Here is a 20,866-nt window from a genome sequence, read left to right as displayed (position 1 = left end):
CAACACTGACTATGCAGGGCAAATTTACATCATGGCCCATACCCTTTGTCCTCCTTTGTTTGTCCCAAAAGGCAGCCGCATAGCACAAATTGTAGGGACAAGTAATTCACTCAACCATTCTTCAGCGAAAACTCTCCGTGGGGATCAGAGCCTCGATTCCACAGGTCCTGCTGTATGTTTCACTACAAAGATGGACCACCGGCCCACCATGCACGTCGTAATGAGTCAGAGAAACGAGTCAGTACAAATCTATGCAATGCTAGATACTGAAGCTGATGTCACGATTGTAAGTACGATTGTCTGGCCGGAAGAGTGGCCAGTAAGTGCTCCCGCAGCAGCTATTGCAGGTGTAGGGGGATACTCTACCACCATGATGAGCAAACACCCTGTGAAAATGACTTTTCCCGAAGGACAAGAAGTTAATTTGAGGGTCTATATTATGCAACTGCCTGGAAACCTTACAGCCCTGATTGGGCGCGATGTTTTAAGTCAAATTGGAGCTATGCTAGTTGGTGTAGGCGCCATGTCCGATGAGTATCTCTGGTGTTACTCCATGATAAGGATCTTGCTGGTTCTGATGTCGCATTGCTTCATCTATTGCCCGTTGCTGCCACCCTGACCCCCACAATAAGAACTGAGTAGGGGTTAGCAACAATCGCATTAAATTCCAACAGTCATACGGGCACATCAAGTCAGCAGAAAAAATCCAAGTAACAATCTGTCGAGCGGCCTCAGATTTCACCCCATATTGCATTATGGTGCTACGGGCCTGTTGCAAAATCTTCCAGTCATGTGGTTCCCATTTGCCCTGACCATTAACCTGTACCACAGGACAGGCTAACTCCTGAATATCCCCTATACAGGAAGCAACGTTCCACTGTCCATCTAGGATAGCATCCCTTATGTCACCGCTCCAGCGGCTAGGTCTGACCGAAGCTGGAGGCCCGATTAAACATTTGGGAAAAGGAGTCTCATCTATTTGCTGAGAGGAGCTGGCGGTGGGTGGCATATGCTGCAATTGTAAGCTCACTTCCTGGAGATGCTGCAAAACCACTTGTAAAAGATCACACGCTTTCTTTTCCTGCAATTCGTTTCGTTCGCCACCAGATGGGGTCGAGGGCGAAGACGCCTCGCTGGAGGGTGGCAATGGAGGATAGAGAGGGGGGGCCGACGGGTCAGGCTGCGCCTCCTCCCCGGCCCCCTCTGTGGGTGGTACTAGCCACTCCTCCCCTCTCCCTAGGGGTTGCGGCATTTCCGGATGCAGGTCAGTCCTCTGCCTGGTCTCTCTAACAGCAACTTCCGGCAAGACGTCCACCCCTTTCACAGCGTCGGAATTACCCTCTGCACTCGCCCGAATCTCGGCAATCGATTTACAGGTAGTTCCAGTCATCCCTTTTACCATGGTTAAGCTGAAAACCCGCGCTAATGTCCCAGGCTTAGACGCTTTCCCCTTTCCGGATTCAGGAGCCAGCATCTGTGCTGCTGCGCAAGCTACTTCCCGTTCCGCTTTCATAGCTTTTAAGGTCCCTAATACAGTTCGCCAAAGCTCCTGGACAGCTTTTATCTCCTTTTCTTCCTTTTCCTCTCCCGTTATTGTCTTTTCCCACATGGTCTCTCCTAACTCTTGCCATTCCGAGACAGAAAACAGTAGCTGGGTGTCCACAAAGTGACCCCATCGCTGCCCCAACTTAATCAACTTCACGAGTTGCTTTGCTGTTGCGTCTATTCCTCTCTTAGAGAGCATACCGACGAGCAACATTGCCGCAGCGTCCACCTCCATGCTGCGGCTTCAGCCTCCACCTTAAATTGTGCCTGCGCCAGGCAGCACCAGCGGGCCCCTTTTCTCTGGGAGGCAGCCCCCACTCCCAGCCGACGTATCCCACTCCCTCCTTTCACTGCTTACCACAGTCTTGGAGACCCGGCAGGGAAATCGCCCATCCTCTGCTGCAGAGAGGTTAATCCATAACTCATCTAACCATCCTCTGCTACCATTTGTCGGAGTGGGAACTCGGAAACGGTAGAAACGATACCATCCCAATGTGAGTAAGATCGTTCTACTTTATTAGTCATCAAAACAGGGTATATATAGCAAAGCAATTACGGCTTCTAATTGGTTAGTTACTCTTAACCATATATAGTCAAAACTGCTGCAATTGGTGCAAAGCTTCATCTCTCGATGCGGAAGCAGCACTGTGGCAGAAAGCGTCACTGTGGCAGGAAGCGGCGACGTGGCCGGACGCAGCGCTGTGGCAGGAAGCGGTGACGCGGCAGGAAACAGTGACGCGGCAGTCCCGCGGCACCAGTGTTCCTTGTTCGCCACTTTACTCTCTCAGCAGGGTTCCGCGTTCGCTGCTTTCCAGGTCTATCTCTGGGACAAAGCCTGGGTTGCTCAATACACCAGACTATGTCCTCTCTCGTCCAACCAGGACTCCACAATTCCCCCTTCTTGTTTTTGAGCGAGCCAGGCATAGTCGATCATCCTGGAAAGAGCCTTTTTAAGACAGTTAAAGCAAATACATATTATAACTCCAACTACAATCAGCACGATACATATACGCAAACCTTCTACAATTAACGCTTTAAGCCAAGCGGGCAAATTACCAAAGAGCGAGGTGAGCAATCCATCAAAGTACCCTTCATTTTGTTGTATTTGGTTGGTGTGCTGTTTAAGCCACTATAACTGTTTGTGGATGGACTCGCTGTGATCAGACAAATTCATACAGCACATACCTTCGAAATCCTCACAACCATGTCCTTGGGCCAATAGTAGGAAATCAATTGCTGCCCTATTTTGTAACACTGCATGTCGTAGACTGTTCTGATCTTCTAACAGAGATGACAAGACTTTTGTGGTAACATTGGCTTGCTTTGCTGCCCAACATACCAATTTCCCTAGTTGGTTTAATGCCGAGCCGGCGGCGCCACAGCGCCATAAATACGTGCTCCGTGGCACCTGAAAGGGTAACTCGATCATCGCAGTTAGGAGAAAGACCTGTAATGCTTCGCTTAGAGCGCGTGGTTACACTTTTCCACCACTGTTGATCTGGAGCTAGCAATGTCAACTGACCTAAGTAACACAGGCCGCCATAGACCTTATGAGGAATTCCTTGCCAGGCCCTGTCGCCACAGATTAAGAACATGTCAGGAGGCAGGGCCTTGGGCGTATCATTATTCCACAAGGGAAAACCACCTCTCATTTCCATTCCATAGGCGCCTAAGCTTTGGGGGCTCTTTTTATTTGTGTCATTGGTACCGCAAAAGGTGACAGTTCCAGAACGGCCTCGATAGTCATAATAAGAAGCAGTCGGAGTGACATTAGTCCACCCTGACCAGCTGAAGGAATGGAAATGATTGGTTCCCGTAAAGGCGGGCCCTGCGAACACAAAACACGTTTGAGTTTAGTTGTTAGTCTTGTTACCAATTCTCATTGACCCTAGCAAGTTCAACTCTTGAGGATCCCAGGATAATGTATGGTTTAGACCTCGTATGAGTTTTGCACTACAATTACTCACCGGAGTTTCCTTCGCACATCTGCCTGTACTATAGTTAGCAAAATGACTAACATCATAACTAGGTACACCTATTAAACAAGTGCGAAAAGGTTCTGTTGCAGAAGCAAGAGATAAGCAAAATGCTGATTGGCCTGTTCTGTTCACCTAAGTAACCCATAGGTTCTGTCTGGGCTCAATGCGGTGAAGGACTCCTCCTCCTACAACTATTTGGCAAAGAGCAAAAGGCACGACTAACAGGGTAACCGCTTGTTCTTTTGTCGTTTCCATCCAAACAGACGTAAACATTGTACCTTCGTTTTTTCCCATTCTGCTTTAGGGACGGTCCAAATAGCAGGTACTAGATTACTTCGGCTACATTCAAGACCATTTACCAATACAGTTCTAGCTCTTTGGTTTGCTGATCTTACCCAGTCCGCGTGGTTATTAAAGGAACTATCACTCCCTTCCACCTGCCCTGTAACAACTAAAATACGAGCTACGCTGCATTCTTCTACAAAGCAATGATCACACCAGTGCCTTGCAAGCGATGTTCGACACCACCACTGTCCTTGGCAAGTGTAGCAAACACACAAAATCCAAGGTTTACAGGTCTTACAAACGTCACAGTTGATATTGGCGACAAATATCTCCTTGTGACCGTTCATATATCTCTCCCTTGATTCAGGTTATTTCTACTTGATTGTTCTGTTCGTGAGAGTCTGCTTGTTGTGCACAGAATCACAGAATCACAGAATAGTAGGGGTTGGAAGGGACTTCTGTGGGTCATCTAGTCCAACCCTCCTGCCAAAGCAGGGTCACCTACAGCAGGCTGCACAGGACCTTGTCCAGGCGGGTCTTGAATATCTCCAGAGAAGGAGACTCCACAACCTCCCTGGGCAGCCTGTTCCAGTGCTCCGTCACCCTCAGAGGGAAGAAATTCTTCCTCGTGTTCAGACGGAACTTCCTGTGCCTCAGTTTGTGCCCATTGCCCCTTGTCCTGTCACTGGGCACCACTGAAAAGAGCTTGGCCCCATCCTCCTGACACCCACCCTTCAGATATTTATAAGCATTTATTAGGTTCCCTCACAGCCTTCTCTTCTTCAGGCTGAACAAGCCCAGCTCCCTCAACCTCTCCTCGTAGGGGAGATGTTCCAGTCTCCTCACCATCCTTGTAGCCCTCCGCTGGACTCTCTCCAGTAGCTCTTCATCTTTCTTGAACTGGGGAGCCCAGAACTGGACAGAGTACTCCAGATGAGGCCTCACCAGGGCAGTGTAGAGGGGAAGGAGAACCTCCCTCATCCTGCTGGCCACTCTCTTCTTGATGCACCCCAAAAATTAACCCTCCACTGCTGATAAAAAGCAACAGCAGCTCCCCTTCCTCAGGGCTGAGTCCCAGGTGTGAAGCCTCCAGCTCAGCTCTTGCCCCTGAGCTGCTCAGGAGAGCTCCTCGGCTAACTGTCCTTGTAGACTCAAAGCAGGCTTCACGGCTCAGCTAGGCCCCCAGACTGGACTGCGATCTGTGGAAACACACATGTATCCTCAACCATTAAAGATTACTGGTACTCGGCCAGCCCATTCTCCAGTAGTCGGGTCCCTATAGATTACTTTAAACCACAGCAAAGTCGTGGTGCTATTGAACCTTAGGTTCTGGTGGTGTATAACCACCGGCGGTGCTTCCCGATCACCCATAAGGCACAAATAATTCAATGTAAAAAGGACTCGATGCAACCTTGGTTGCGCTTCTGTTTCAACCCCTCGCTGCTTGTCTAAATAGTCCTTCAGCACACGATGAGTGCGCTCTATGAGCCCCTGCCCTGTTGGAGAATGTGCGATCCCTGTGGTGTGCTTAACTCCCCACATCAATAAAAACGATCTTAGCTTTTGACTGACATATGCAGGTCCATTATCAGTCTTAATTTCTTCAGGCACTCCCAGTACCGCAAAACACGCAAGCATGTGCTTACAAACCTGTTGCGCTTTCTCCCCAGGTAAAGCAGTAGCCCATATCATTTTTGAAAAGGTGTCTACTGTGACATGTATGTACTTCAGTCACCCAAATTCTGGAACATGCGTAACATCCATCTGCCATAACGCAAGTGCCTGCAGACCTTTTGGATTGACCCCTTGGCCTATCCCTGGACCCTGATTTCCGCACTTGGGACAGGCCTGTACAATATAGCGAGCCTCATTCTCTGTCAGCCCAAATTGCCTTCGCAGGCCTTTTGCATTTTGGTTAAAACTCTCATGACTCTGTCTGGCTTGCTGAAACTTGTCTACTGGAGGCATAGGGCATGCGGGACTGACTAAATTGTCAGCAATCTGATTACCATGCCCTAGTCCCAGATCCCATTGATGACTACGCACGTGAATGACAGAACAAGGCGCGGGCCGTTGAGACAGTACGGTCCGCAACTGGATAAAAAGTTTACCTAATACAGGGTTAACCGTTTCCCTAAGCAAGGCATCTGCTACCCGTGGCACCACTCCGGCCACATAAAGGGAGTCGGTTACTACATTCAAAGGCTCATTTAACCAATTAGTTAAGGCCCAGACCACGGCGGTCACTGAACTGAAGGTTTGATGTGGCCTGCATCGAGTTGCTCTGCCACTAATTGTCTTATTTGCAGTCGCTCTTCTGTCATGGGCCACTGGTCAACCCACACGGGTTCGTTGGAAAGCCAGGTTAATGGTGGGTTGGGCAACTGCTCACCAGTGCCCATGACTAAAAAGGAGTGCCTGGCAGGAGGGGGGCCAGTGGTGTCATCACATGATACAAGGACAGGATGGGGATTCGCTACAAACCTTGGAGCTGACCGCCGTGGTCTGGGCCTTAACTAATTGGTTAAATGAGCCTTTGAATGTAGTAACCGACTCCCTTTATGTGGCCGGAGTGGTGCCACGGGTAGCAGATGCCTTGCTTAGGGAAACGGTTAACCCTGTATTAGGTAAACTTTTTATCCAGTTGCGGACCGTACTGTCTCAACGGCCCGCGCCTTGTTCTGTCATTCACGTGCGTAGTCATCAATGGGATCTGGGACTAGGGCATGGTAATCAGATTGCTGACAATTTAGTCAGTCCCGCATGCCCTATGCCTCCAGTAGACAAGTTTCAGCAAGCCAGACAGAGTCATGAGAGTTTTAACCAAAATGCAAAAGGCCTGCGAAGGCAATTTGGGCTGACAGAGAATGAGGCTCGCTATATTGTACAGGCCTGTCCCAAGTGCGGAAATCAGGGTCCAGGGATAGGCCAAGGGGTCAATCCAAAAGGTCTGCAGGCACTTGCGTTATGGCAGATGGATGTTACGCATGTTCCAGAATTTGGGTGACTGAAGTACATACATGTCACAGTAGACACCTTTTCAAAAATGATATGGGCTACTGCTTTACCTGGGGAGAAAGCGCAACAGGTTTGTAAGCACATGCTTGCGTGTTTTGCGGTACTGGGAGTGCCTGAAGAAATTAAGACTGATAATGGACCTGCATATGTCAGTCAAAAGCTAAGATCGTTTTTATTGATGTGGGGAGTTAAGCACACCACAGGGATCGCACATTCTCCAACAGGGCAGGGGCTCATAGAGCGCACTCATCGTGTGCTGAAGGACTATTTAGACAAGCAGCGAGGGGTTGAAACAGAAGCGCAACCAAGGTTGCATCGAGTCCTTTTTACATTGAATTATTTGTGCCTTATGGGTGATCGGGAAGCACCGCCGGTGGTTATACACCACCAGAACCTAAGGTTCAATAGCACCACGACTTTGCTGTGGTTTAAAGTAATCTATAGGGACCCGACTACTGGAGAATGGGCTGGCCGAGTACCAGTAATCTTTAATGGTTGAGGATACATGTGTGTTTCCACAGATCGCAGTCCAGTCTGGGGGCCTAGCTGAGCCGTGAAGCCTGCTTTGAGTCTACAAGGACAGTTAGCCGAGGAGCTCTCCTGAGCAGCTCAGGGGCAAGAGCTGAGCTGGAGGCTTCACACCTGGGACTCAGCCCTGAGGAAGGGGAGCTGCTGTTGCTTTTTATCAGCAGTGGAGGGTTAATTTTTGGGGTGCATCAAGAAGAGAGTGGCCAGCAGGATGAGGGAGGTTCTCCTTCCCCTCTACACTGCCCTGGTGAGGCCTCATCTGGAGTACTCTGTCCAGTTCTGGGCTCCCCAGTTCAAGAAAGATGAAGAGCTACTGGAGAGAGTCCAGCGGAGGGCTACAAGGATGGTGAGGAGACTGGAACATCTCCCCTACGAGGAGAGGTTGAGGGAGCTGGGCTTGTTCAGCCTGAAGAAGAGAAGGCTGTGAGGGAACCTAATAAATGCTTATAAATATCTGAAGGGTGGGTGTCAGGAGGATGGGGCCAAGCTCTTTTCAGTGGTGCCCAGTGACAGGACAAGGGGCAATGGGCACAAACTGAGGCACAGGAAGTTCCGTCTGAACACGAGGAAGAATTTCTTCCCTCTGAGGGTGACGGAGCACTGGAACAGGCTGCCCAGGGAGGTTGTGGAGTCTCCTTCTCTGGAGATATTCAAGACCCGCCTGGACAAGGTCCTGTGCAGCCTGCTGTAGGTGACCCTGCTTTGGCAGGAGGGTTGGACTAGATGACCCACAGAAGTCCCTTCCAACCCCTACTATTCTGTGATTCTGTGATTCTGTGCACAACAAGCAGACTCTCACGAACAGAACAATCAAGTAGAAATAACCTGAATCAAGGGAGAGATATATGAACGGTCACAAGGAGATATTTGTCGCCAATATCAACTGTGACGTTTGTAAGACCTGTAAACCTTGGATTTTGTGTGTTTGCTACACTTGCCAAGGACAGTGGTGGTGTCGAACATCGCTTGCAAGGCACTGGTGTGATCATTGCTTTGTAGAAGAATGCAGCGTAGCTCGTATTTTAGTTGTTACAGGGCAGGTGGAAGGGAGTGATAGTTCCTTTAATAACCACGCGGACTGGGTAAGATCAGCAAACCAAAGAGCTAGAACTGTATTGGTAAATGGTCTTGAATGTAGCCGAAGTAATCTAGTACCTGCTATTTGGACCGTCCCTAAAGCAGAATGGGAAAAAACGAAGGTACAATGTTTACGTCTGTTTGGATGGAAACGACAAAAGAACAAGCGGTTACCCTGTTAGTCGTGCCTTTTGCTCTTTGCCAAATAGTTGTAGGAGGAGGAGTCCTTCACCGCATTGAGCCCAGACAGAACCTATGGGTTACTTAGGTGAACAGAACAGGCCAATCAGCATTTTGCTTATCTCTTGCTTCTGCAACAGAACCTTTTCGCACTTGTTTAATAGGTGTACCTAGTTATGATGTTAGTCATTTTGCTAACTATAGTACAGGCAGATGTGCGAAGGAAACTCCGGTGAGTAATTGTAGTGCAAAACTCATACGAGGTCTAAACCATACATTATCCTGGGATCCTCAAGAGTTGAACTTGCTAGGGTCAATGAGAATTGGTAACAAGACTAACAACTAAACTCAAACGTGTTTTGTGTTCGCAGGGCCCGCCTTTACGGGAACCAATCATTTCCATTCCTTCAGCTGGTCAGGGTGGACTAATGTCACTCCGACTGCTTCTTATTATGACTATCGAGGCCGTTCTGGAACTGTCACCTTTTGCGGTACCAATGACACAAATAAAAAGAGCCCCCAAAGCTTAGGCGCCTATGGAATGGAAATGAGAGGTGGTTTTCCCTTGTGGAATAATGATACGCCCAAGGCCCTGCCTCCTGACATGTTCTTAATCTGTGGCGACAGGGCCTGGCAAGGAATTCCTCATAAGGTCTATGGCGGCCTGTGTTACTTAGGTCAGTTGACATTGCTAGCTCCAGATCAACAGTGGTGGAAAAGTGTAACCACGCGCTCTAAGCGAAGCATTACAGGTCTTTCTCCTAACTGCGATGATCGAGTTACCCTTTCAGGTGCCACGGAGCACGTATTTATGGCGCTGTGGCGCCGCCGGCTCGGCATTAAACCAACTAGGGAAATTGGTATGTTGGGCAGCAAAGCAAGCCAATGTTACCACAAAAGTCTTGTCATCTCTGTTAGAAGATCAGAACAGTCTACGACATGCAGTGTTACAAAATAGGGCAGCAATTGATTTCCTACTATTGGCCCAAGGACATGGTTGTGAGGATTTCGAAGGTATGTGCTGTATGAATTTGTCTGATCACAGCGAGTCCATCCACAAACAGTTATAGTGGCTTAAACAGCACACCAACCAAATACAACAAAATGAAGGGTACTTTGATGGATTGCTCACCTCGCTCTTTGGTAATTTGCCCGCTTGGCTTAAAGCGTTAATTGTAGAAGGTTTGCGTATATGTATCGTGCTGATTGTAGTTGGAGTTATAATATGTATTTGCTTTAACTGTCTTAAAAAGGCTCTTTCCAGGATGATCGACTATGCCTGGCTCGCTCAAAAACAAGAAGGGGGAATTGTGGAGTCCTGGTTGGACGAGAGAGGACATAGTCTGGTGTATTGAGCAACCCAGGCTTTGTCCCAGAGATAGACCTGGAAAGCAGCGAACGCGGAACCCTGCTGAGAGAGTAAAGTGGCGAACAAGGAACACTGGTGCCGCGGGACTGCCGCGTCACTGTTTCCTGCCGCGTCACCGCTTCCTGCCACAGCGCTGCGTCCGGCCACGTCGCCGCTTCCTGCCACAGTGACGCTTTCTGCCACAGTGCTGCTTCCGCATCGAGAGATGAAGCTTTGCACCAATTGCAGCAGTTTTGACTATATATGGTTAAGAGTAACTAACCAATTAGAAGCCGTAATTGCTTTGCTATATATACCCTGTTTTGATGACTAATAAAGTAGAACGATCTTACTCACATTGGGATGGTATCGTTTCTACCGTTTCCGAGTTCCCACTCCGACACCAGATTATGACATTGCTCCCTAGCTCTAGATATTTGCAAGGCCTTCATTATCTCTGTTGTCCAAATACAGCAGAATATGTATGAACCCTAAGGTACAAGTGGTTGGAATTGCTGATATCACCAGAAATGAGTCATCCTGTGTCAGCCTAGTAGAAATAGGAGTGTTATTTTTTGATATATCTAGAAGTGTATGTATTATCAGAGGTGGAGGGAGAGATCCTTGTGTAAAGAGCTTTTCATGCCCTCTTACTGTCACAGATGCTTATCCCTACACGGGTGCTATTGCAGTTTATAAAATGGATTCACCAACAGTGCTATTCTGTAGGATCTCATGCAATAAGATAACCTCACCAAAATATAATGGTAGTTGGCCAAATTATCTGAAGTATCCCCTTTTCCAGTAGCCCTCTGCTGGGCCCTTCTGCTAGGCGCGACTTTTCCCCCCAAAGCTGCTGTGATTGCCAGACACTCATTAGCTACCCAGCAGGCTGTGGACAGACATTGGTATAGTAGACTCTTCTTGCCTGATATTTCCTTTTTTATCCTGAAGAAGTGGAGAATGCATATCAGGGAATCGAAATTGGTCCCAAATGTCTGAAGAGCTCCATCAGTACCTGTGTGTACATGGCTCAGAGTTTCTATGTCTGAGCAGAAAAAGAAATAAAAATGATGATTTTTTCATTGGATAGACTGACTGGTTTTCCCTATGTTACTCTGCCTGCAGCTGTTTTAGGAACTGAAGACCTTGTAATAAAGTGTATTTTTATTTTCTTTCTTTTTATCTTTTAGGGTGAAACAAACTGAATTGTTTGACAGATGGAAGAGCCTACAAATGTGCAAATGGGAGATGAATGTCACAGAAGCTGATTTATTCAAGTAAGAATGGTCCACATTAATGAGGCTGAGTAAGATTTACTTTAATTTTAGCTTGCTGTAGAGAGATCGAACCTTCATATGGATAGCAAGAGTAAGTATTATAACACTGTTACTGTTGGAGTACCATCCTTTTGAATAAATATGGACTTTTTTCTATTTTAAAAAAGTCAACACCAAGAGTGAGAGAGAGCCCTTCTCCATGTGGGACAGTCTTCCCACGAAAGGCAGGGAATTTGGTGTGAGAAAGACATTTCCAGGTGGGATTCAGGCAGAAGTGAGGGTGGAGCCAAAACTTAATGGCTGCACCTGATACATAAATCTAACTCTCCAGTGGTGTAAAACGGTAATATCACTGGTGAAACTGCAAATTTGGTCTACAAAATACTCGAACTGGATTTTTTCTGTAGTGTATTAGGTACTGTCAGACCTTGTTTATGACTTCCTTTTTTTAATGGCTTCTTAGCTATTGCTGCCTGACTATCTAGATATCTTTTTCAGTCTTCAAAGACCTCTGCAGTTTGTTTCTGTAGTACTTTGCCTTCCTTCACGAGACTTCCTCTTTTCTGAAGGTTCTCCATGGCCATTTCAAGATACAACTTCTGAAATTCTTCTTGTGAAGGCAATAGTAGAATGAAGCCAAAACAGTATTTGAATGTTGCATATTGGTATATTCAAGGGCCGCATTTGAGTAGGTCTAGAGAAAACACGTTATTTCAGAGTAAGTGGAATATAGACTGGCTAAGTCTGTAAGTCACTGGCATGATTCAGAGCTGTTGTTTAGAATAAGGCCCCATAACTTTCTCCCAAATTCTCTTACATGTTTCCAGGAAATGTCTGTCACGAGTTAATGAGAGAATGTGAGAATGCATGTGCTGAGGTAGTCATTAACATCTTTAAAAATAACTAATTGTTAGTCCCAGGCTCATAGCAGTTTTTCCAATATGAGTTCCACACATAAGTTTTGTAGGTTTTTTGGTATATTTTTTTCTGGAAATTACTTGATGGGCAATAATCAGAGACCATTTTGAAGACAAGAGCCATTCAGGGTTAGCACCTACTATCTTAAAGACTTCTTGCAGTAAGAGAACTAATGACTGTGCCCAGAGTGCAAGGAGCACATAGAAGTATGGAGACCCGCCCAGAGGTGGGAGCAATGAGAAAGGACTATCTGAAGACCATCAAGAGGACCATCAGTCTCTCACAGGCCACCAACACCAGCTCATAAAGCAAAGAACCCCTCTTCATCCTAGATAGTGCATTGATATATCACTGCTTAAGAAACTCCCTCTAGCACCTATATGTAACCTAACCTTTGGTAGCTGGTTCCAACAACAATAATCATGCTAGTACTGAAAAAAAAAAAGTTAAAAGTCTGTTTCATTTTTGTGTTACGGGGCAGAGACTTTAGTGTGTGAACGTGTGGGGAAACTGTAGTCCCTTAAAATTAGACCAAAGTCTCTGAGTTTGGAGACAGACTAGTAAGAGGTTAAAAGGAGGTGGTCTAACGATGCTGAGTTGTGGGCTTTTGAACTTTGCCGGTTCTGGGCCATCAGATGAGATGGGGAGAATCTAGCAAAAGTAAAATGGCAGCTGCTTAAGCAGCAGGGAGGGAGGAAGCACAAAAATCATACTAGCTTTTGTATCTGGAGACTAAGGAAAACAGTTTCCTTGACAGTCTTCCTCTATCGGATATCAGACATTTATATGAAGGAACTTGCCTCTGGAAAACCAGTTGGACATTAGATTAAAGAACAACATCTCTTTCAATTCTTTAAGGCAGAACTAATTAAGAGGTTTTTTTCATATCTCAGATATCACAGTTCAGTCCCACTACCTGCTTGTAATTATGTAATGATTTCGTTATTAGAAATTATTCATTGACTTATTCAGTCTCAGTTGCTGCCTTGATCTGATCATGATATTGTGTCATTCTGCATGAGCCAAGTATATAATAGTAATTGAACGTCACTGAAATATTTGCATAATTCTGTATTTGCTTTCTGGTGCTTGTAATAAAGCCCATAAAGAAGACTGGCTTATTCTTCCAACTCCTAATGAGGCCACATACCCCAGAGGCAAGGTATTTAATCTAGGTTATTGGAGAGCCATTTGACTTTGTCTTCATGTCTGTGCATTTGCCATGACATGTATTTTTCATTAAAAGTATAAGACGCATTGACTGAGAAGCAAACTGGCTCTGAAGTAAGAACAAGCTGAAGTCAGGGCTTTCAGTTCCACCAGTAAAAGGACAAAAGCATTCAGGAAAATATGGGAGCTAAGAAATGGATCCCTATTTTCCTATTTAAATTTAATATCAGAGCTGAATGTTTTTTCCCTCATGCTGTGAATCCCATTTTTGAGATTTCAAAACTGTTCATGTTTACATTGGAATATCTGCCATTTTGTCCCAGCATCAAAAGAAATTTTGGCCATTTGTCTGAGTTTTTGGGGTTGTAGCCATGAGCAGTCTACCTGGCACGCATCTGTCGGGGCCACATCATCCTCCTGATGCCCATATGCAAAGTCAAAGGCAAAACTAAGCCCTTTAAAGGTTTTTTTTGTCATCAAAATGTGCTGTGCTCCACTGTAATCTGGTGAGTGGGGTAGTTCTTTTAGGTATTGCAGTGTTGAAGTCCCTGCCCTGACAAGCTTCCACATCCCTGGATGAATACTTTAACCCCTGCATTTCCTGCCCGGTGATGAGTAAATAATTTACAAAAAGTGGAAGACCTCTGAAGCAGAGAGGGACTGATTCAGTAGGGTGGTTTCCCCAGGATACTGGGGACAGAAGCTCAGCTCTGGGTTCTGGAGCAGGGCAGAATTTGCACATATATTTCCTGCAGCCTGGAAGAGACAGGTACAGGGATCTAATTTCTTCTGTTTTGTTTTTTTACGAGAAGTAAGTTCCTCAATCAAGGAAAATTTCACTGAATCTGAAATTTTCTAAAGGAAAACCCAACAAACGAGCATTCTACCCCTTCTACAGCTAAAAAGTTTCTTTTTGCTGAAAAATGCCTTGTTAGGAGTAATAATAATTGCAAATAGTAAGGCATGCTATGATCACCTTGGTCTTATTTCTGTCTTTTTCGTTTTACAGGTCTACTTTGTCGAGGTGTTGCAATGCCCCTTCCTTTCTGTTCACCACCCAGAAAAATACTCCCTTGGGAACTAAACTGAAATATGAAGTGGATACTAGTGGAATCTTCCATATCAACCAAGAAATCTTCAAAATGTTTCCAAAGGTGCCTCATGCCTCTGTCCTTTTGCAGAATCAACTTCACTCTACTTGCTGCATTAGTGATTATCCTATAGCTAAGCATTTGGTTGTTGGCTGTTTACATTTCTACAAACATGATTGCTTATACTTTGAAAATATTTTTTATATGATATTTCAGCTGATTATCCTATTTTCTAGTGGTCATCTGCTCTAGTATGCAATATATATCTTTTTCTGCAGAATATTATTGACCTAGCAGCAAAGTGGCTAATGAAATAACTTAAGAAAGCTGAATAAAAAAGGCACTTAATGACCAGGACTTCTTAAAGTACAGTATTCACATACAATAAATCCAACATTTGGGGTAGGTCTGCTTTATTTAAGGGCATGATTATTTTATAATTCATATTCACAATGACTGACTTTTTATAATTACTTCTGTTTGCAGATTATCTGTGAACAGGTTGCACATTTTAAAAGTATTTTCATTGTACTGACTATTCAAAACCTTTTCAGCAAATAATCCTTGATCTGAGGGCCATTCAAAGTTATAACCAGTGAGCAATTCCCACTGCACATAGTGACTGATGCGTAGAAATGGGTTTTTGTGGCTACTGATTTATCATGGGGAACACCTCATGAATTTAAAATGGCATATTTGGAGGGGACAACTGAAACTTATCCCTCTCAGAAAGCCAGAAAAGTATTCAAGTAAAATACTTAGATTTGTGTCATTAAAGTTGCTCATCAGAGTCTAATCACTTTTAATCCATTTGCTTTCTGAGCACTGCTAAGAGGTAGGGTAGTGCTGTTACCTAAATGTGCACACGGGGAACTGGGGCAGAACAGGGGAAAGGCTCAGGTCCAGGAAAGCACTTTGGCCTCTGGAGACGGGCAAAGAATGGGTACATCTAACTCCAGGAGTATTATCCTCAAAATTCTGCCTGACTGAGCAGGTGAATACATGAAAGACTAGACGCCTGTGCTTTTGCCAGGAGTGTCCTGTAGCTTCTGTTGTATTTAACCAGGTATGCCAGCTTTGCAGGCTCTATCCCGTGCCAAAATGCCTTCGGGATTCACTGGGCAGCAGCTACGTGGCCAAAGCCACCCTCTGCCTAGGAGCAGGGCTCTGGCTCAGCAAATGTGGGAAATAAAGGGCTGAAAGCATGGGATCAAGACTGAGGGCAAGAGCCATGTGCTGAGCATGGAGACCTCGTTTCCGATCTCCCTGAAAGGGTCAGCCAAGGCATTTTGTGTTAGGAAATCACTGGATAAAGCACAGACAACTCTCCAATGCCTCTCTGTTAGACAGCTGCAGCTTTTCTTAGACAGGTGTAATTGCATGCCCTTTTGCCTCATGACGTATGAACGCTATGGAAAAATCTTGGGAATGATCACCTAGACAAGTCATGCCGCTATCGCATCTCGCTGTAGTTTTGCGGTATGAAATTATTGATAAAATATGTATGTACCAAAACGAGCGCTCTCATGCTTATATAAGCACACATCTACATATTCATAAGGTGTAGCGCGGCTCAGCTCTGCGTCACAGCCCTCTCACCCTAACGGCCCAGTTCTGTTCTTGGAGATGTGATTTTCACTATCGCTGGCTTCAGCAGCAGCTGCATGTCTGCATATGAAGGCAGAATTTTGCCCGTGGATTACAGAAAGTCCTACACATGTCCAGAAAGGTGCCTGACCAAAGGCTTTAGGCACTGCTGGTAGTACAAGTGCTAATTAATAATCATTAATATCGTTAGCACAATTAGTGGTAGCAAGCACTAAAATTTGGGCTAGGTTCTGATAAATAGCTGTAATGTGCTGTCTGACTTAGAAAGACTTGCTGGGCTGTACTAGCTGCTCTGGGAACCATGTATGCGGGCTGCTCAAAAGCAGGACATCAGAGCCCGAGGAGCGAGCAGTTTGCAGGCAGCTCAGAAGGCAATGCCTGGGGTTCACTAATTTTATGGTACGTGCCTTCATGTGGAAATCAGAAGGGAAAGCAAGTTTCTGAAATGACTTCTTCCACCCTGAAGTCAGGACAAACCCAGGTTATTGCTTTTTTCCCCTCTGAGTTAGTTGCCCATACTATCTCTAACTGCACAGAAAACAATCCCATCCATTTATGTACACCACGGGAATATTGCCCGCCAGAACCAGTGTCAGCTTCTTACGATTAGTGCATCTGCAGCAAGATGCAGCTGCACAGAAGAAAGGAAAAAATAAAAAAGAGACTTGCTGCCTCTGTGTTTAAGGATATGTAACTGTTTCCTTGCTGTGATGTTGCAGGATATGCCATACCACCGCTCCCAGTTTAAGAAATGTGCGGTGGTTGGGAACGGAGGAATTCTGAAGAATAGCAGATGTGGCCGGGAGATTGACAGCGCAGACTTTGTGTTTCGGTAATCGCCACTGCACCATTTTTCTCTGCCCATTTTAATGATATTTATAGAATTGCAAAGCTATTCTCTCTCACATGGAAACATGGGATTTGCCAAACCGGCCGTATCAAGCCTGCTTCTTGCACAAAAAGCAATGTTTCGAAAAAACCACCTCACTCTATAATATTTATTCAAAAATTGTGCTTTGAGGAATTATTTCTTCCTAACTCCATGTGGTTAATCATTGACTTACTGACAAAGTTTGATGTGCTCTTTCAGGACATCCCCTGTTACTCAGGTTGTAGATTTATCTTGCCTGGACATTAGCCCAGGAGCAGTGTCCTAAGAACATGGCCGTGATTTTCTGGGGCAATTCCAAACTAGAGGTACAACCTTTATTGCATGATAAGCAGCTTGGCCAGATGTTAATAGCTCCACGTTGCACAGCTCATGTGCCTCGGAGGTGTGTTTCTGAAGTGGTGCAGAGCTCAAGTGCTGGATAATGGGAGCTACAGTAATCAGTATTGTAGACTCCAGGATGTGCAGAGACGCCTGAATATCTTTGAAGGTTGAGTGTCTTCATATTGTCCTCCTCACTGTACATGGAGTTATCCAGGTTTTGCATAGGCTGGGATGTCCCATGACTTGCGTCCCTGGATAATGGAGTTTAGCAGGACTTCTATCATCCTTAACATATATGTGAAAGATTTTTTAATTATTCAGATGCATGACTAATCCTTCTCTAAATCCTGTTAAGCTCTTTGCCTGGGTCATGGTGTATGACAACTAGCTCACAGATTTATAACCTGTTCTGTAGAAAAGAAAAAATCTTTTTACTTCTGTTGGCCTATTTTCTGATCCTGGGCACGTTGCTGTCAGTTTAGAATAACTGCACATAAATAAATTAATTTTTCTGATTTCATACCAGCAAAAATTAGGTCAGATTTTGGCTTATTGCATTCTTAATTTAATTTGACATCAAATGAGAAATAAAATTTTACAGGTCCTACCTTCACTATTCGTTGTTTTCAGACCCTGGTGTCTGCCTCTTGTGCCCACTTTATAGAAAACCATTGTCGTAGTTTTGATCCATGAAACAGTCCAGGCTTCACATAATTTGCATCTTAAAAGCCTAATGTATCCCATGTACATTAAATAATTATTGTAGATTGCCTTCTATTGTGTTGGATCACAGCAATCAGTATGGTTGAAAGGAGTGGTACGTGTTACACACAGAGATGAGAAGCTGTTGAGTGGAAGTGGAAATATGGGCAGCAAATTTCATCTTTTATGTATAAGAACTTTCAGTGGAGGTCCCTTTTTACCACTTTACTCTTTCTTGAACTGAACCGCAACTGATTAAAAAAAGCAGATCAGATAAGTACAGCACTTAGAAGTTGAGTTGCTTTAGGTACCAGTTAATAATTAAATAGAGGCTTAAGTAGGACTGAAATGTAAATAAGTGCATCAGTACTTGTGCCAAAGAAACGCCTCATTCACCATCTGCAAAACATGCGGGACCAGTGTCATGCACAAAGACGTGCTAGTGTTGTAAGAAGACGCGCAAAAGACATGCACACTCTTAGAGCTTAAGGCCTGCTGACATCAATTTTAAAGTAAAGCTTGTGGGTAAGGTCAGGTCTGAACACATCCACTTCCCAGTCTGACACCAGTGCACCAAACTGTCAGGAATCACCGTCTTGGTCACCAACACAATTCTTCAAAATATTTCAAAAACTGCCTGTGGAGTTATCACTGCTAGCATTCAGTGATGCCTTCAGGATGCCTGGGAAAATCTTTTATTGTCAGGAAGCTTGTGGCCAGCAGGATGCAACCATGCTTTTTTCTATGAAATAAATTCTGATGGCAAGTAATTATAGTACAATAGAATATATAAAATACACACATGAACTGCATTTACTAGTTGTTATTTTCTATCTCCATCTACTGGCCAGAGTAGAGATCTGTGATGAAACACTGGGGTGCATTTAGAGATGGGACTACTCTCTTTGCAGGGATGAATTTTTGGAGTCCTGTGACAAAAGGACAGTTTGTGCAGATTCTATCATTTCTATAAGGAATTATTACTTTCAACAAATTCAGTCTTTCTTAATCCTGTTGGGAGTTTACTGTTCAAAAATATTGATGCTGAGTATTTGAAAACCTGTTTCAAATATGACCTAATGAGCACAGTGCCCAGTGCTAGATGGAACTGAGGATGCTAGAGGACTTCAGAAGGACACTGCATGACCTTGCAGAGAAAAGTGCTGGAAATAACATTGCCTGTGAGAAGGATGAGGTGGCTAAAAAATATCCTCTGACCTGATAAAGAGGGGCTCTCTGGGAGGTAGGTGTGAACCTCCTGAGTCTGAGGGGGACTTTGAAGAATTTTTGTGCTTTCTTCTGCTCCCCCACTTGCCCTCTCCCTGTGGCAGAGAAATTATGCTGACAGCAGAACTGTAGTATTGTGAATACACTGAGCATCGCTTACCCTAAATACCATCACAGTTTTCTCCTATTCAGCCCTGACCTTCAGAAATATGGAGATTTTTGGGAATCAGGTGCAGCGATTTTTTAAGACGTGGGGATCTTAACAGTGATGGCTTTTACTAAGGCTTGTACATCAAAAAGTTTTCAGAATGTCAGCAAGTATCTAACTGTTTTGGTTTGGCCTAGATAAATGCCAGGTGCCCACCAAAACCGCTCTATCACTCCCCCTCCTCAACTGGACAGGGGAGAGGAAATATGATGAAAGGCTCGAAGGTCGAGACAAGGACAGGGAGAGATCACTCACCAATTACTGTCACGGACAAAACAGACTGAACTTGGGGAGAAAAGGGAGTTTAATTCATCACAATCAAATCAGAGTAGGATAGTGAGAAATAAATCCAGGTCTTAAAACACCTTCCCCCCACCCCTCCCTTCTTCCCGGGCTCAGCTTCACTCCTGTTTCTCTCCCTCCTCCCCCTGAGCGGCGCAGGGGGACGGGGAATGGGGGTTGCGGTCAGTTCATCACACGTTATCTCTGCCGCTCCTTGTCCCTCAGGGGAAGGACTCCTCACACTCTGCCCCTGCTCCAGCGTGAGGCCCCAGAAACTTCTCCAATGTGAGTCCTTCCCATGGGCTGCAGCTCTTCATGAACTGCCCCAACGTGGGTCCTTCCCACGGGGTGCAGTCCTTCAGGAACAGGTTGCTCCAGCGTGGGTCCCCCACAGGGTCACAAGCCCTGCCAGAAAACCTGCTCCGGCATGGGCTCTTGTCTCCACGGGTCCACAGGTCCTGGCAGGAGCCTGCTCCAGCATGGGCTCCCCACGGGGTCACAGCTTCCTTCAGACATCCACCTGCTCTGGCGTGGGGTCCCTTCCATGGGCTACAGGTGGAGATCTGCTCCACCGTGGACCTCCATGGACTGCAGGGGAACAGCCTGCCTCACCATGGTCTTCATCATGAGTTGCAAGGGAAGGCTCTCTCCTCTGACATTTCGGGCACCTCGTCCCCCTCCTTCTTCACTGACCTTGATGTCTGCACAGTTGTTTCTCTCACATCGTCTCACTCCTCTCTCTACACTGCCGTTTCACTCCAGAGTTTTTTTCTTCCCTTTCTTAAATATGTTATCACAGAGGCGCTACCACCATCACTGATTGGCTTGGCCTTGGCCAGCGGCGGGTCCATCTTAGAGCCGACTAGCACTGGCTTTATCAGACATGGGGGAAGCTTCTCGCAGCTTCTCACAGAAGCCACCCCTACAGCCCTCCACTACCAAAGCCTTGCCACGCAAACCCATAACACTAATGCTGGCTTAAACTGAGTGTAAAACTGGTTGCGAGGCCACTTGTGTTGGCTCTGATAATGCATGCTGAAGCCTTTTTTTCAGCTGGGTTTCCCGTGGAAGTGAAGCTTGTGTGATAACTTGTGTGTATGTGTGTGTGTTCCAGTAACTTCAGCATCTCTTCAGGGATGCTGTACATTTTTTGAGATGATGAATCTAGGTCGAGGCCAAGGTGAGTGGAGGCTGGGTAAAGTCAAGG

At 45.6% G+C, this 20,866-nt stretch overlaps 1 protein-coding gene across 1 annotated transcript in view; it reads left to right on the top strand.

Annotated features, from left to right (window-relative positions):
* LOC104335584 (alpha-2,8-sialyltransferase 8E) overlaps positions 1-20,866 on the top strand; it is a 73,094-nt gene that overhangs the window by 44,743 nt on the left and 7,485 nt on the right. Inside the window, exons 4-6 of the mRNA XM_009941328.2 lie at positions 11,154-11,240; positions 14,338-14,482; positions 16,747-16,859. Of these exons, the coding sequence (XP_009939630.2) occupies positions 11,154-11,240; positions 14,338-14,482; positions 16,747-16,859 (345 nt within the window). The remainder of the gene's footprint in view (positions 1-11,153; positions 11,241-14,337; positions 14,483-16,746; positions 16,860-20,866) is intronic.

The sequence above is a fragment of the Opisthocomus hoazin genome, chromosome W, assembly GCF_030867145.1.
Source record: "Opisthocomus hoazin isolate bOpiHoa1 chromosome W, bOpiHoa1.hap1, whole genome shotgun sequence".
In the NCBI taxonomy this organism is placed as follows: Eukaryota; Metazoa; Chordata; class Aves; order Opisthocomiformes; family Opisthocomidae; genus Opisthocomus; species Opisthocomus hoazin.
Note: the sequence above shows the minus strand (reverse complement) of the source record. Positions and strands in the feature narration are given on the sequence as shown.